Source organism: Oncorhynchus clarkii, chromosome 1 (genome assembly GCF_045791955.1).
Source record: "Oncorhynchus clarkii lewisi isolate Uvic-CL-2024 chromosome 1, UVic_Ocla_1.0, whole genome shotgun sequence".
Classification (NCBI taxonomy): Eukaryota; Metazoa; Chordata; class Actinopteri; order Salmoniformes; family Salmonidae; genus Oncorhynchus; species Oncorhynchus clarkii.
Genome location: NC_092147.1, coordinates 20,440,778 through 20,458,899, shown reverse-complemented (window position 1 = coordinate 20,458,899; position 18,122 = coordinate 20,440,778). Strand labels below are relative to the sequence as shown.

The 18,122-nt window shown below is 40.7% G+C and overlaps 1 protein-coding gene across 1 annotated transcript; it reads left to right on the top strand.

The window, feature by feature from the left end:
• The first annotated feature begins 50 nt into the window (after positions 1-50).
• On the top strand, positions 51-17,594 carry LOC139382787 (ATP synthase subunit delta, mitochondrial-like). Its single transcript, XM_071126984.1, has 5 exons — positions 51-288; positions 1,242-1,395; positions 11,663-11,751; positions 15,982-16,125; positions 17,455-17,594. Exons 1-4 carry the CDS (start codon positions 172-174, stop codon positions 16,102-16,104), a joined length of 483 nt encoding a protein of 160 aa, XP_070983085.1. The 5' UTR covers positions 51-171; the 3' UTR covers positions 16,105-16,125; positions 17,455-17,594.
• The last annotated feature ends 528 nt before the right edge of the window (positions 17,595-18,122 follow it).

Sequence of the window (18,122 nt, the reverse complement as noted above, 5' to 3'; positions counted from 1 at the left end):
TTGAATGTGTTGCCTCTAGAAAATAACTACATTTCCCGTCATCCTTTGAACGCTCATAAGGCATTGTTGTTCGGTTCAATGTCCTTGTCCTATCAGACGCACACTGTCTGACTGACTTCGCGCAAGGGCTTGGGGATTCGTTTGTACTTGAATTATATTCATTCAAACAAAATGATGGCAGCAAGGTTTCTCCGTTGCTCTCTCCCTGTATTGAGGCAAGCAAGATGCTATGCCGACGCACCTTCAGGTTCTGCACAGATGTCATTCACATTTGCCTCGCCAACGCAGGTAATATAGTCCGGGGTTGACAAGGCTTATGCAATTGGCCTACGGTAGAGTCCTAGCTAGCTATCTCCATTGATATAACCAAAGACAGATATAACGTCACTCTCTTAATAATAAAGACACATTATCCAACCATACGCATGTAGTTAGCTAGCGACAAATGCCTGTGGCTACCTAGTTTAACTTGGTAACGTTAGCGTACCTACTTTTTACCTGTGCATGTAACAGTTAGTTAGTTGTAAATTGACGCTCGCGCGTGTATATTCTTCCAACCAAGCCTCGCCAAATCAGTTTGGCATGCCTAAATTGTTCTGTGCAACAATGTGTCCCTGTGTTGCCACTTGCTAGCTAACGTTAGATTGCAATAAATAATCTGTTTGTCAAAGCTAGTTACCACAATGGATCACAGGCCCTTGCACTTTCTTATGATTTCACCTTGGGACTATAAATGGATTACAGTACTCTTCAATTGTTAGCAACCATTTCTGATTTAATAATTAGATTGGCTAAATCTTCAGGAGTGTGCCGACTCCACCTTCTTTGTCACCCACATAACTAGCTAGCTATTCTGTTAGTTAGCTAGGTACAAGTTAGCGTTATAGCTAGCTAGATGTCACTGAAGTGCATCTGACAGTAATTTACTAGCTAGTTGGAAACAGTCTTACCTAGTTACATAAGTCAACATTAAATAAGATAATTATGTTTGCTTTTCAACCTGTCAGACACTAATGGCATATTATATAACGTATGATAACATAACTGCAATGTACCTTAGCAGAACCTCATTGACAACTAAAATATAGTAACATCTCAGTAAATATGCATGGACTTTATCCATTAGAACAATTATCTAGTACTGCATGCAGATATTGTATATTTCCACAGATAATATTCAACTTCAATGCTAAAAAAATCAATAATAGTCAATGTAATGTATGTGTTTCTCCTTCTCCCAGGTGTACTTCAAGGAGGCCAGTGTGAAACAGGTTGACGTGCCCACGCTGACTGGTGCTTTCGGTATCCTCCCTGCCCATGTCCCCACGCTGCAGGTTCTCCGGCCCGGAGTGGTCACCGTGTTAAGCGATGATGGCTCCGCAGCAAAGTTCTTTGGTAAGATTTTGCTTGACGGCTCAGTGGTCTGAACCTTGTGATTTTATGCTTCAAACATAAAGGGCAAAGAGGAGGCTCATGAGTGTACCGGTTGGACGCATGATGTGTGAGTAGCTCTGTTTTGTACGGTCAACTGTGGTTATATGTAGAAACCAGATAACAAAGTTAAAGCAAGCCCCTTGATTAACCAAGTCTCCAAGAAACTGGGAGAGTGAGCAATCCGTTTGTTAAACAGTGCCGCGACATGAATCCAACAGACCATTGCCGCCTTCGAAGGAAATGGCAACCTGGAGACGCAAACAAAAGTTATGAAAAGTTAAATGCTGTCCAGGAAAACATAACTTTAATACTCTCAATGCACACCAAAACTGCTACAATTTTTGGAAGAAAAAAAATAGCAGATTCGCTCAGACATAGGATATTGTGTCAGATACGCACAAACAAGGCGTGCGCATGAATTAACAAAATTTGCCTTTTGGGAACAAGGTTGTGGACTTGAGGAGAATTGGACCAGCAAGAAAACACAATCCGATGTAACATGAGAGTATTGTCCTGACCAGAAGATTACGAAAAATGAGAAATTCCAGCAATGTGGTCAAACTGTTATCAGAGGAACTATCATCACATATCATGGGTATATCACCAGAGGATCTGGAACGATACCACTAGATCGGAGTGAAACAGAAGAATGCTAAATACCCACTCATGGGTATCATCAAACTATGGAACTTTCAGACCAAAGTCAAGGGGGAAGTTGGTCAAAATCCAAGGCCAGACTATTTGATTTGTCCAGGACCTGTCTGCTGTCTAATATAACATGATTTCTATTGCTATCTGAACTCCAGAGTTGACATCTGAATGACAATGAAATCTGGGTTGTCTGAGGTGTTTACCAGGTTTATTTGCAGTGTTTTATTTTTGTTTAACCTGTAGTTTGGCTCTCTTCAAAATTAAAATATCATATTCTGGCTTATGTTCAGAAATATTATTTTTTTATCTTGTAAATACTTTATGGGCTTTTTCTAACATTTAGTGTTTTTTTTACTTTACTCAGATTTAACTTGAACTGAGTATGAGATTATCATTCCCCTAAAGTATGCATATAAAGGATCCCAAATTTTGTCATCTGTCTGCTTTCCTCTGTCTACATTTGTAATGCAAAAAGGTCGTTATTTTTACATTTACGCATTTAAGAAATTTAGCTCTGTTCGTTCTCCATATTCCTTCGCTAAGTGCAATTTCAACAGAATTTTCTGTTGGTATAATTCTGCATGATACAGGAGAATGATCCTATATCATGGCTCTTTGAAGACTGTAAATGTGTTTTAAATACGTCTTGGTAAGTTTTAATAAGGTAATGAAAATATATTCTCTGAACATAACAATTTTAAAAGCTTCTATAGTTAAGATTTATCAGCAGACCAAGAATCACTAAAAATAAATAACACCCCAAAATAAATAAATAAATAGGCGCTGTTACAAAGTTCTCAAGGCAAAAAGTATGGACGGCTTTCCCGTAGAATTTGAGTTGACATTCTGGGACAGAAGAAGCGCCCCTATTTACTCAAATGATGTCACACATCACTCAAGTCATCTACAAGACCCTGCTAGGTAAAGTCCCCCCTTATCTCAGCTCGCTGGTCACCATAGCATCTCCCACCTGTAGCACACGCTCCAGCAGGTATATCTCTCTAGTCACCCCCAAAACCAATTCTTTCTTTGGCCGCCTCTCTTTCCAGTTCTCTGCTGCCAATGACTGGAACGAACTACAAAAATCTCTGAAACTGGAAACACTTATCTCCCTCACTAGCTTTAAGCACCAACAGTCAGAGCAGCTCACATATTACTGCACCTGTACATAGCCCACCTATAATTTAGCCCTATCAACTACCTCTTTCCCAACTGTATTTAATTTATTTATTTATTTTGCTCCTTTGCACCCCATTATTTTTATTTCTACTTTGCACATTCTTCCATTGCAAAACTACCATTCCAGTGTTTTACTTGCTATATTGTATTTACCTTGCCACCAAGGCCTTTTTTGCCTTTACCTCCCTTCTCACCTCATTTGCTCACATCGTATATAGACTTGTTTATACTTTATTATTGACTGTATGTTTGTTTTACTCCATGTGTAACTCTGTTGTTGTATCTGTCGAACTGCTTTGCTTTATCTTGGCCAGGTCGCAATTGTAAATGAGAACTTGTTCTCAACTTGCCTACCTGGTTAAATAAAGGTAAAATAAAAAAATAAAAAATAAAGTCGGTGCTTCAGAGTTCCATTATATTAAATTCAGGAAAATCTGGAGTCCTCTGCAGCTTTCAGACCCATAAGTGGCAACAAAAGGAATGTAACTCATAAACAGAATGGCAAGTATTACCATACAAGACCATGTTTCAATATAATACACTAACCAAATTAATGTAGATTTATCAAACTATGGCTGTTGTCGAAAGTCTTGAATAGCCTTTTCTATTCAAATCTTCAACTTTTCAGCTCAAATTATACATTTCTTAATACACTATCTGATTTTAAACTGCTTTAGAAATGGGCACGAGACAGGAATGCCCTCTCTCCCTCATCCTGTTTGCACTAGCAATTGAACCGCTTGCAGAAAGAATTAGACAGGACCCAAACGTAACGGGTATTGGTAAAGATGAATATAAACTAAGCTTATTTGCCAACGATATAACTGACTGTTCTTAAACTAAATGCCCCCTTTAAAATGTAAAATTTAATATCCTGAGATGGGGGGGGAAAAAAAAAAAAAAAAAACTATAGGGAAAAAGACAACCTCAGGGTCTACAGAAATCCTTCAACACTAGAACTGCCTGGCCTTTCAGGCTATAAGTACGTGCTAGAGAACATTGCCGGCCGTCTACTTAAGCATATGCATCAGATGCATATTATCCTGAAAGGTGCAGGAATCATAAGCGCCAATGCTTAATAAATAAAGGATTAATTGCATGAATAAATAAACTTGGCAAAAAAAGAAAAGTCCCTTTTTCAGGACCATGTCTTCCAAATATAATTCGTAAAAGTCAAACTTCACAGATCTTTATTGTAAAGGGTTTTAACACTGTTTCCCATGCTTGTTCAATGAACCATAAACAATTAATGAACATGCACCTGTGGAACGGTTGTTAGTGTCTTAATTGCCTACTGTCTGTAAGCTGTTAAGGTCACAGTTATGAAAACTTAGAACACTAAAGAGCTTTTCTACTCTGAAAAACACAAAGATGCCCAGGGTCCCTGCTCATCTGCTTGAACGTGCCTTAGGCATGCTGCAAGGAGGCATGAGGACTGCAGATGTGGCCAGGGCAATAAATTGCAATGTCCGTACTGTGAGACGCCTAAGACAGCGCTACAGGGAGACGGGACAAACAGCTGATCATCCTCGCAGTGGCAGACCACGTGTAACACCTGCACAGGATCGGTACATCCGAACATCACACCTGCGGCACAGGTACAGAATGGCAACAACTGCCCGAGTTACACCAGAAACGCACAATCCCTCCATCAGTGCTCAGACTGTCTGCAATAGGCTGATAGGGGCTGGACTGTTGCAAGGCAGGTCCTCACCAGACAAACCGGCAACAACGTCGCCTATGGGCACAAACCCACCGTGCTGGACCAGACAGGAATGGCAAAAAGTGTGGCACTGACGACAGGCGGTTTTTGTCTCACCGGGGGTGATGGTCGGATTCACGTTTATCGTCAAAGGAATGAGTGTTACACCGACGCCTGTACTCGGGAGCGGGATCGAGGTGTAGGCTTATCCTGACATGACCCTCCAGCATGACAATGCCACCGCACAGAATGAGCCGTATGGATGATTTCCTGCAAGACGGGAATGTCAGTGTTCTGCCATGGTCAGCAAAGAGCCTGGATCTCAATCACATTGAGAACGTCTTGGACCTGTTGGATTGGATTGAGGGCTAGGGCCATTCCCCCCCCCCCCCCCCCCCCCCCCCACAGAAATGTCCAGGAACTTGCAGGTGCCTTGGTAGAAGAGTGGGGTAACATCTCACAGCAAGAACTGGTAAATCTGGTGCAGTCCATGAGGAGATGCACTGCAGTACTTAATGCAGCTGGTGGCAACACCAGATACTGACTGACTTTTGATTTTGCCTTCCCCTTTGTTCTGGGACACATTATTCCACTTCTTGTTCAGTTTGTCTCAGTTGTTGAATCTTATGTTCTTACAAATATTTACACATTAAGTTGGAAAATAAACACAGTTGACAGTGAGAGGATGTCTTTGTTTGCTGAGTTTATTAGTGGGAATATATGTTTGAAAGAAGTTATTTGTTAGGCAAGGATATGTTTAGTATAATTCTACAGTCCTAGGAAAACAATGCCTATAACTTATTTTAGTTTCCCTTACAATAACATTAGTGCAATCCATTTGATCAACTTTATTTGTTGATTTGATTAGTTAAGTCAAGTTACAGCTTCTTTTGACATGGTAGAAACAAATAATGTATTAATATAACCAGACAGGTGCCAAAGTTAAACAAAATCACCAGTGCATGAACAATTGTAAGGGATGAATTACATAAATGGCATATTTTTGGTTAGTGGCCAGAGCAACGCTGCTGTGTGAGCGGTCGTGCTGAAGGCATGGACAGCGCGCATATTCTTGCAAAAAGTGACATCTGAAAATAGAGCTGCACCTATTGAATTATGACAAAGGTGAGTGTCATCGATACACCAGATTATGCTTTCTAATACTATATAGAAATCAATGTTTTACCTGCATGTGACTCTGAAGGAGGATTTGATCGGGATGATCCTTTCCTGCATCTTTAAATTTAACGGTGCGCCCATCTCTTTATGTACAATCTGACAGCTGTTAAGCCTAATTGTCACTCATCAGATTGTCAATTTAATCTTGTCTATAGGTTCTCTTATTGTGTGAAATTAGTTTTGATGTGCATGCTGACTGTCATATTTTGATTCAAGCTCTAGTTGGATAGTCAAGGATATGTCTTGCATTATTTTGCAACACAGTATGTTTTCATTTCTATTAGAATACATTTGATTAGTAATGGTTACAGTAAATAAAACTATCCTGTAACTGCTTATTTTTACAAAGTTAAACGTAAAAGAGAACAGTGTCAACCCGCAAGGCGCACTGTCAAATGATTTGTTGCTGATTTTAATAGGCATAACACACTCCTTACACAATTTTTCTTTCTAAGTTTAAATCAACCTCTTCACCCTCCATTCAGTTAGGCCTAATTTTAAATTGAATTGTGAAGTAAGGTGCACAATTATCACCTGTTCATCCATTTGTCATTCAGCGAGGAGTGCGACCAACAATCTACAGCACATGATATCTAAAGGCGTCCTAAAATTCAGAATCAAATGGCATAATGATCCATAGTATTTCTAAAATTCGCCCACATGGAAAACCTAACATTGAAATAACATTTCAATGACAGAATTAAAAAGGAAATTTGGACTGACCAATGTAGTAGACATTTACAAATACAGCTGAAGTTGTAAGTTTACACACACCTTAGCCAAATACATTTAAACTCAGTTTTTCAGAATGCCTGACATTTAATCTTAGTAAACATTTATTGTCTTAGGTCAGTTAGGATCACCGCTTTTATTTTAAGATTGTGACATGTCAGAATTATAGTAATGATTTATTTCAGCTTGTATTTCTTTTGTCACATTCCCAGTGGGTCAGAAGTTTACACCCATCAATTAATATTTGGTAGCATTGCCTTTTAAATTGAACTTGAGTCAAATGTTTTGGGTAGCCTTCCACAAGCTTCCCACAATAAGTTGGGGGAATTTTGGCCCATTCCTCCTGACAGAGCTGGTGTAACTGAGTCAGGTTTGTAGGCCTCCTTGCTTGCACACGCTTTTTCAGTTCTGCCCACAGATTTTCTATGGATTGAGGCCAGGGCTTTGTGATGGCCACTCCAATACCTTGACTTATTTGTCCTTAAGCCATTTTGCCACAACTTTGGACGTATGCTTGGGGTCATTGTCCATTTGGAAGACCCATTTGTGACCAAGCTTTAACTTGGTCACTGATGTGGATATATTGAAGCAACATCAAGACATCATTTTCCATGCTCATGATGCCATCTATTTTGTGAAGTGCACCAGTCCCTCCTGCAGCAAAGCACCCCCACAACATGATACTGCCACCCCCCCGTGCTTCTTTGCAGGCCTCCCATTTTTTCATCCGAACATAATGGTTATTTTGGCCAAACAGTTCTATTTTTGTTTCATCAGACCAGAGGACAATTCTCCAAAAAGTACAATCTGTGTCCCCATGTGCAGTTGCAAACCATTGTCTGGCTTTTTTATGGAAGTTTTGGAGCAGTGGATTCCTTGCTGAGCAGCATTTCAGGTTGTCGACATAGGACTTGTTTTACTGTGGATATAGATACTTTTGCACATGTTTCCTCCGTCTTAACAAGGTCCTCTGTTCTGGCACCAAAATACGTTCATCTCTAGTAGACAACGTGTCTCCTTCCTGAGCGGTATGACGGCTGCGTGGTCCCATGGTGTTTATACTTGTGTACTATTATTTGTACAGGTGAACGTGGTACCTTCAGGCGTTTGGAAAATGCTCCCAAGGATGAACCAGACTTGTGGAGTTCTACAATTTTTTTTTCTGAGGTCTTGGCTGATTTCTTTTGATTTTCCCATGATGTCAAGCAAAGAGGCACTGAGTTTGAAGGTAGGCCTTGAAATACATCCACAGGTACACCTCCAATTGATTCAGGCTAATTGACATAATTTTTCAGACGCTTCTAAAGCCATGATATAATTTTCTAGGCTGGTTAAAGGCACAGTTAACTCAGTGTATGTAAACTTCTGACCCACTGGAATTGTGATATAGTGAAATAATCTCTGTAAACAATTGTTGGAAAAATTACTTGTCATGCACAAAGATGTCCTAACCGACTTGCCAAAACTATAGTTTGTTAACAAGACATTTTTTGGAGTGGTTGAAAAGTGTATGTAAACTTCTGACTTCAACTGTACATGCAACTTTTATCACAAGTTCGAGCTGATATCTTTTGGACGTCAGAGCAATGTAGAGGGAATTCTGAGTCAGAAAACAATACTAAAATGATGGGTCAGATATGTACAAAACCTTGCAGAAAGCCTATCCAACTGAAGATGGAGTGTTTGAATATAATTAACAAAATTACAGTTAACAAAAATGTAAGCGCTCTGTTTCAAGAGATTGCATATGAGGTTGGTTTGAGATAGGAAATGGGCTGGACTGTACTTTTCTCCTCAATCATTTCAAAACTTTTGCTTAACTGGAAATCAAGTGATCCTCCATTGTTGCGACGGTGGAAGAATCAAATACATTATTGTTTGAGTATTGAGAAGGGTGTGGGTAACCAAGGCAGTGGAGCAGTTTGAGGTCATATGGAATAGTCTTGCAGGTGCTGGGAGCATGTGGGTCTGGGCAGGGGTGATGTCGTTGTTTGTGTGCGTCTGTCTTGTCTGTTTCATAGTGTGTAAAATCTCTTATCACACACAAGTCTATGCTGTGAGACAGGATGCTTTTCAGGATCGCCCAATCCACAATACGACCCATAGGCTCTGTCCCTAACCTCTAGTCCCTTGCATGAGCTCTAACTAAAAGGGTTAGTTCAATAGGTGTAGCAACATGGTGGGACTTCCTCTGTTCTTAACCCTTTATGAAATGGTGGGTGAGTCTCTGACCTCTGATGTTTATGGCATGAGTGGTATCACCTAAAATGTATTTGATTCACTATGGCTAGATTTTTCCTCTGACACCCATATGTGTACAAATACCAGTGTATGTGGTAGGCCGATTCATCATTTTGGACGCTTTGATTACATTTTTAATTACCTTGTGATATCAACTTAGAAATCATTGCTTTTATTAATCAGATATTTAAGCTACTTAGATACAAAATGGGGATAGTGCTTGGTCATGCCTTCTGTGTTTCTAGATGATCGCAATGGTAGGTTCCATATCAACAACTGGCCACTAATGTGGACCATACAGCAGGGGTCAGTCCTATCTCGAATTGTGGGGAAGACAATGACTGCATCCTAGACCTGGAGAAATATAACTTAGCCTACATTTGAAAGTGTTACCCTACTTCCCCCTGCTTTATAATCCACTAGAACAAAATGGCACATTTGCAGAAGTGGCTGCACTGAACATTTTTAAAGGGTGTATGTGAAACGAGGTTGGGGAGTAGAAATAGATGGTAGTATGAATATTGTATATCGTTATGTGGATCCATACCTTAACACTACACATTGCCCACCCTTACTTTAAAGTCCCAGTGCAGTCTAACTTGTATTTTTCCAGTTTTAGTTATATAGAAATACACCTCTCCATCCACGGTGATGTTGGAATAATACTGTGGATTTCTGAAAAATGTATAATGCCCCTTTTTAGTGTAAGAGCTGAAATTTCAGCCTGTTTTGGTGGGATGGAGTTTTGGCATGTCACCAGGTGGTAAATTATTTAACAGACATACCAGTTCAAACCCATCTACTAATAACAGCTCCTTTTCACTTTTCTCCACTCAAACCCAGTCCTAGCAACATTATTGCTTGATTGTTCTTTGCTATTTTTTACAATTTTGTTTTCAATTAATCACAAAGAGCCTTAATTGTTACCCAGAAATGATTTGATATTGAGAATTGCCTCATTGGACCTCTTTTAACATGGAACTTCCAGCAGGGGTCAGTCCTGTCTTGAATTGTGGGGATGACTGCATCCTTGACCTGGAGAAATCAGACTTCGCGTAACACTTTCAAATTGTAGTCTACTTCCCTGGATTGAAATCAGCTAAAATAAAATTCTATGTTAGTGACTGCACATAACTTTAAGAGACTGTTGCAGTCTGTGCATGAAGGCAATGCATTTATTTAATTTCAATAGATTAAGTTGTCTACATGGGGCTGGGCGGTAAATTTTATTTATTTAACCAGGTAGGCTAATTGAGAACATTCTCATTTACAACTGCTACCTGGCCAAGAATAAAGTAAAGCAGTTCGACACATACCACAGAGTTACACATGGAATAAACTAACACAGTAGAAAAATATACAGTGTGTGTAAATGAGGTAAGATAAGGGAGTTAAGGCTATAAATAGGCCATGGTGGCAAAGTAATTACAATATAGCAATTAAACACTGAAGTGATTGATGTGCAGAAGATGAATGTGCAAGTAGAGATACCGGGGTGCAAAGGAGCTAGATAAATAAATAATTAAATACAGTATGTGGATGAGGTAGTTGGACTATTTACAGGATGGACTATTTACAGGTGCAGTTATCTGAGAGCTGCTCTGACAGCTGGTGCTTAAAGCTAGTGAGGGAGACGTGTTTCTAGTTTCAGTTAAATAATCACCCATTTAAAAAATAAAAAAAAATTGCACTCTCCTTCCAGTTCTCTGCTGCCAATGACTGGAACAAAGGTGGCCAAAGGAGGAATTGGCTTTGGGGGTGAATAGTGAGATATACCTGCTGGAGCGCGTGCTATGGGTTGGTGCCGCTATGGTGACCAGTGAGCTGAGATAAGGCAGGGCTTTACCTAGCAGAGACTTGATGTCACCAAACCCACTGGCTCCAGGTCGAGTATGAAGCGAGGGCCAGCCAACGAGAGTGTACAGGTTGCAGTGGTGGGTAGTATATGGGGCTTTGACAAAACTGATGGCACTGTGACAGACTGCATCCAATTTGTTGAGTAGAGTGTTGGAGGCTATTTTGTAAATTACATAATTGAGGATCGGTGGGATGGTCAGTTTTACGAGGGTATGTTTGGCAGCATGAGTGAAGGATGCTTTGTTTTGCGAAATGGGAAGCTGATTCTAGATTTAATTTTGGATTGGAGATGCTTAATGTGAGTATGGAAGGAGAGTTTACAGTCTAACCAGACACCTAGGTATTTGTAGTTGTCCACATATTCTAAGTCAGAACCGTCCAGAGTAGTGATGCTGGACAGGCGGGCAGGTGCGGGCAGCGATCGCTTTGTTGTGCATGCATTTAATTTTACTTGCATTTAAGAGCAGTTGGAGGCAACGGAAGGAGAGTTGTATGGCATTGAAGCTCATCTGAAGGTTAGTTAAGTGTCCAAAGAAGGGCCAGAAGTACCATGTCTGCTTAAAGGTGGATCTGAGAATCACCAGCAGCAAAAGCGACATCATTGATGTATACAGAGAAGTCTGCCCGGTATGATGGGTGGGTGGTTGAATGGAATAGGTTGCTTTACTAAAATTCTGTCTGTTTCAGTGAGCAGCGGGTCAATCACAGTGAACGCAGACTCCTCGGTGCAACTACTGGCTGAAGAGGCTTTCCCCCTGGACCAGCTGGATGTGGCTGTAAGTACCCAGCACCCACTCATAGACCTATTTATTATCTCTATGACAACGGGTGGGCAACTCTTGTCCTGCAGGCCACAGGGTGGGCAGGCTTGTGTTCCAGGCCACCGCATCACAACTGATTCTAGTAATCAACTAATCATAGTGGTATAGTTGGACTGGGGTGTATTCGTTACGGGAACCGTTCACCGTTGAAGAACCAAAACGAAACGGAGGTTCCTACCTGACTTTATCAAATAGAAATTAATTTTCATTTTCCTTTTGGAGCAAATGGTTTGCAACGGACAAAATATTTTGCAATAGCATCGGCGGAATGATTACACCCCTGGGGTGGATACAATTCTGTTGCAAAACATTTATTTAATTGAAGCAAACAACTGATGGACCTACCTGAATTTGTCGTTCTTTTTCAACTGTTTGTCTAATGGTTATACACCTGGTGTAGTGTGTTAGAGCTGGGCAGGAAGACGGGCCGCAGAGGGATACCTTGCGTTTCCTTTGCCAATGGGAGCAGAATGTCCTTAAATCATTGAACCAGAGCAATCACAAGATGCTCTTCATCAGAGCAATAACAATTGCATGAACATTTCCCAACCTCTACATTAGGATTGCTTTGTTCTCTGAAAAGCTAGGCTAGAGTTGTGATTGGCATCATTCAGCCCATGCAGTCAGTCATTGAAACCCAAACCCTTTTATAAAGATGTTAACTGTGTGCAGTTCTGCTCAGTCAGACCTTAGCCATAGTTTTGCAAAAGGAAACCTTCCATTAAATGACCAAATCCCTTACTCAACAGAATTCCGCACAGCATTGGCTCAAATGTCAGTCAAAATATGTATTTGTGTGAAATGTCCCTAAGGCCATGTTGCTCTTTACTTTTCACAGCCCCATCAGCCGACTAAACACGTTCATCGTAGAGGAGCTCCCTCTTTCTCTTTGACACTGTCCTAAGAAGGGCACATACTGTCAAGTTGACTCAAGAAATGGATGACTTTTTTTGTTTTTCTCCCTCTGAGAACAATGCACAGGAGAAACCCTGCTGTTAATAAGGCAGGAAAGGTCAGTCACTGTTGAGTTATAGCAGATGTGCCAAGTTCCCACTGGGAGACCTTTAACTCCCAGCTATGTTTGGCATTTCTACGCTGTAATCGCTACTGTAACAAATGGGCCTTTCACAGGAAAGAGGCAATGTGAATTTGCAATGCTAGTCTCTCTCTTCCAGACCTGCCAACATGCACACAATTTTAGGTTAAAGTATGCTGGAATGAAAAGATGCCCTAAAATAGGCTTCTTGTTGGCACATTGGTTTTTGACCCAACTGTCTGAAGTTGTAACTGATCCAATCTGAAGACTTGGGTGAGGAGAAAAGGCATCATTACAACGAAAGTAGTTAGCTACAGCATTTAGTCAACTAAGAGAATACTTTCTTGCATTGGTGAGAAAGGAAAAGTGGTGTTGCGATAGTTCAGTGTGCGTTTCTGCATGGATGGAGACGGACATGGCAGAGAGCTGTTCTGCTGATACCATCCTTCACAAAAAAATCAAGTTTGCCTACCTTTAAAAAAAAGAAGAATATTAGCCCTCTAGAGACGCTGTCTGCTCCCTGTGGGGAATCTAATTAGCATAATAAAAGAATCCCCATCAATCTTGTCAGTTTAAAATGTGTTTTGCATGGGCTGCGTCTCAATCCACCACATCTGCCAACGTTGCCCTTCCGCGTCTGCTGTGAAAGGTGACGAACTAGAGCGCTGTTCTCACAAAGCCTGGAGCCCAAACGGTTTGGCCTACAAACTATGACCCCACTATGGAAAGATTTGTCTCCCACGAACATGTCTGAGAGACTCACGATAGTGCTCTATGACCCACAAGCATCATGGGACTCGTTTTGTAGTCGGTACAGCCGATCTGCCGTCCTCTATGTAGTGTCTTAACAGATTGGGGACACGTTAAGTTTGCTGAAAATTAACGCAGTTGACAGTGAGGATATTTCCTTTGTTGCTGAGTTTATATATGGAGATATTTTAATCCCTAAAATAAGGTGTTAAATGCTTGTCAAAATAAATGCATAGTAATCCTTATCTGTCAGCTATAGGACAGACACTTTCTGAACAAACTTCCTATTTCCACATTTTTTTGTTTTTATCCATGTATGAAGCTGTTATTAAAGGTTTCTATGGGCAAATGGCACTAAGGCCAAATTCAATGTTTCATCAATTAAAAACAGTTCTGATCATTTTTAAGGGGTCCTAAAATTCCAATTCCAATAGCTAAATGATCCATGGTATGACTATCTTAAAACAATTCCATATTTTCTTAGTAGATACCCCCATGGCTTAGATTCTATTCATGTATTTTTTGTTCATTCATATTGCCTGTTGTGCAATTCAAGGACCTAAATAAAAACGTTGACACTATTCTAAATATTAATTTATAATTGTATCTTGTCAAAGGTATGTTTACTTCAAAGTGTAGGAAAAATATATTGTGCCTTCAGAAAATCCATAGGCTGTCAAGTTGATCTAGTAAAGCAGAAATGTACCAGGTTTGTTTAAACTTCCTATTCAATTAGTCTATCTTGCAAGGAGAAAACATGTTAGGCTGTTACGCTGACCATATTACCGGCGGTCACAAGTCGTGACAGCAGTCAAATTGCCTGTGACTGTTTGGTCACGGTAACTAGGCTTCTCCAAGCTCTGATGCTGCTGATGGTCATTAGTAGCCTACCCAACTTGTTAACTGCTTGGTACTCAACACACTATCAAATTGGTTGTTGGTCATTGCTAGACAACCATTTTCAGGTCTTGCCATAGCTTTAAGTCTCAACTGTAACTCAGCCACTTGGAAACATTCACTGTCTTCTTGATAAGCAACTCCAGTATAGATTTGTTCTTGTGTTTTTGGTTATTGTCTTGCTGAAAGGTGAATTTGATGTTCCAGTTTCTGGTGGAAATCAGACCGAACCAGGTTTTCCTTTAGGATTTTGCATGTGCTTAGCTCCATTTCTTTTTTTTTTTGTCCTGGATAAATTCCCTAGTCCTTAACGATTACAAGCATACCCATAAGATGAAGTCAACACTGTGCCTGAAAATATGGAGTGGTACTCAGTAATGTTGTATTTTTGGGGAAATCCAGTAATGCTTGGTGTTCATGGAAGAAGAAAAAAAAAGTGAATTGCTTTAATGTTTTGATGCAATATTACTATAGTGCCTTGTTGTAAACAGGGAGCATGTTTTGATGCAATATTACTATAGTGCCTTGTTGTAAACAGGGAGCATGTTTTTGGAATATTTGCAAAATTGGCAAATGTCTACAATAGGCTACTATTGATGTGATAATAGTCAGTTCATCAATGACAAGGCATGTTGAATGAATGGTAGTAATCACACCTAACTTGATGGATTAGGTCAGAGATGGAGATCTGGAACAAGCCCATAGGCCTAGTTCAGCTTCATAGTCCAAATTGGCAACAGTAAGCTAGACTACTACATTGCATCCAGTAATTGAATTATTAGAATAATCATTACCCCTACATTTAACCTAGAACAATGAGTTATTGATACCACCAATTTCATTTAGGATCAAACCCACTGAAAATAGTTTATTTGCCTGGCAGAAGCATAAAGAACAGGATGTCCTTTTTTTGAACTATGTTCTATGCTCAAAGATTTATCCGCACAGGATTGGATTATGCAGCTTTAGCATCGCTGAAGCAGTGCTTCCCCAAACTATGCTTACAGGGACCCGCTGCCTAGCTCTGACCCTTGTCTAAGGCTGTGTTACTCATGCAGCCCAGTTCTTTTGCCCAATTATTGGCATTAGAGTTGAATTGATTGGTCAAAAGACCAATGGTGAGGCCTCCCGGGTGGTGCAGTGGTTAAGGGCGCTGTACTGCAGCGCCAGCTGTGCCACCAGAGACCCTGGGTTCGCGCCCAGGCTCTGTCGTAACCGACCGTGACCGGGAGGTCCGTGGGGCGACGCACAATTGGCCTAGCATTGGGGAGAAAAAGGGGTAAAAAAAAAAAAAACTAAAATAAAGACATATGGTGAAATATTTCAGAATTCGGCTGCCTGTGTAAATGCATCCCAAAAACTATTAGCCTTAATTGGTTATTCAGTTGAATGTAAGAAAAAAAAACTGGTACTGTGCTAGCATATTTAGTATGCATGATGTCCAGCACTTTGTAGTATGGATACTGGGTTATGGTTCTGTATTTGACCTCTCTGCTCTTTAGGCTGCCAAGGTCAACTTGGAGAAGGCTCAGTCTGAAATGGCGTCTGCGTCTGACGAGGCTGCCAGGGCCGAGGTCCAGATCAACATAGACGCCAACGAGGCAATCGTCAAAGCCCTGGAGTAGACCGCGCTACTGGTCTTTGTGGTACGTATTGCAACCATGTACCTCTGTGAGGTGGTAGAAGTGTAGAGCATATGAGCTTCACATCTGACCTAGATGCTGTTGGAAAAGCTTTAAAATGCATCCAATCCTCGCTCATATCCTCCTTGAAGCGATCAGTGTGTATTTTAAAGGCTTACACTTGCCGAGCTAATCGCCTACCAGCTATTTTTTATGAAAGCAGACAGCACAGTGACTTAATGGATGATGATGAGTTATGCACATTTCAGCCACTAGGTGCAGGGTAGATCTTGTTACCAAGCTTTGACGTTGGCTAACAGAATTGCCATCATGCGCTCTGTTTGAAGGAGAGATTGTTTCAGCATGGGCATCGCTATTGAGTACATTCACCGTTTTGAAGTAGTCAACTAGGTGGGACTCTAGAGAATGATAAGCCTCTGGTAGCCAAAAGGCTTTAATGGCATGGGTAGCACCATTGAGGTATTATAACGTTTTAATATAGTCAACTGGGTTGGACTTTCTACTTCATTGGCTGATCCATCCTAGTGACCCTGTTGGAGTCATGTCCAATCGGGTCATCAGGAGGGATCGGACAATCAATTTTCAGCGAACTGAAAAGAGGATTGACCCATGGATATGTGTGCTTTGGGGACCTTTAACAGAATGTGACTGGCAGAACGGGTGTTGTATGTGAAGGACGAGGGCTGCAGTAGGTATCACCCTATCAAAAGCTTTGGCCAAGACAATAAAAATAGTTTTTTTGCGTCAAGTTTCAGAAGCTCCTTTAGCACCTCGGACTAGGTGACTGCCTGCAGAGGGAAACTTTGTAGAGGGGCAGGGGGAAAAGAGCGACGCATCAGGGATAGTTGCATTAGAAGGGGTGGGAGATGAGGAAATATTGGATGGGCAAGGAGGCATGGCTGAGTCATAGGAATCCTGAATTAATAGTGGTGATTCGAGCTCAGCCATGTGCTTCTTGTCAGTAAAAACCACTTCGACTTTAAGGGACATGGGCAGCTGTGAGGAGGGTTTATTTTCTTTAACCGTTTTCCAGAACCACTTGGGGTTAGACCAACAGAAGATCACAGACGAACCAGGGGCTGGACCTGTTTTTTTTTTTTAAATTTGTGTTTTCTTTATGGGGGTGTTTTGTTAACAATACCACTGAAAATATCAAAGGTCCAAGTGTCCTTGACTGAGGGGTTCAGGCTGAGTCTTCCATTTTATCTCTATGGTTCAGTAAGTATTTGAACAGGTTGTTGGGTCTTTAGCACACCCCAATGTTATGTCAGACTGTTTTTATTTCTGGATGACTGTGTACTTACCGTAATCAGATTTTCGCATTTGTTCCAGGTGTCGTGTTGGTATAAAGGAAATGAAAATTCTCCAACTGTTTCCCGGACCAGTCAAGTCAGTAACTGCAAGATCTCATGCTTGCTTTGTACAGTGGAATGAAATGACCAATAAATTGATTTGGATTTACCTGCCAATAATTCTGTGTTTTTGTTCCTTTTTATGTAGGATTCAATGACTGGTATTGTGTGATACATTTTGTAAGGGAAAGAAGACCAAACATACATTTATTCTGTGTACAATGTGTTTTTCCTGTATTTTGTGGTTATACTTAATGCAGTTCTCTTTTCCGCCACTTGGTGAGTTTTCGGAGACCAGTCAAAGCAGGTAGCAAATGGAGCAAAGTCTGTTCCATTGTGGTGAGACAAACCCATTAACCAAGGGTAGCTATTACAATCACCTTTTGTTTTGGCTATGTTGTGATTTCTCAAGTGTTATAATTAATTTATTGAAGGCATCATGTTGTTTTTGTCCATACTAATTTTGGTGGTATGCTTGCTTTTGTTTCACATTTCGTCAGCAGGTGGTTGCTTTGGTGTTACTCAATGTATGTGGGGGGGGGGGGCTGTTGACCATGTAAAGATCTCCATCACTCCCTCTTTGTCTCTCGGTGTGGAAATGTTCTTTGAGTCAATATGGTTACCTCAGGTTTTTGTGGTGCTGTCCAT

Coding starts and splice junctions, on each gene's coding strand:
- LOC139382787 (XM_071126984.1), top strand. CDS start 172: ATGATGGCAGCAAGGTTTCTCCGTTGCTCTCTCCCTGTATTGAGGCAA. Junction 289..1,241: donor CATTTGCCTCGCCAACGCAG/GTAATATAGTCC, acceptor TCCTTCTCCCAG/GTGTACTTCAAGGAGGCCAG. Junction 1,396..11,662: donor CTCCGCAGCAAAGTTCTTTG/GTAAGATTTTGC, acceptor TGTCTGTTTCAG/TGAGCAGCGGGTCAATCACA.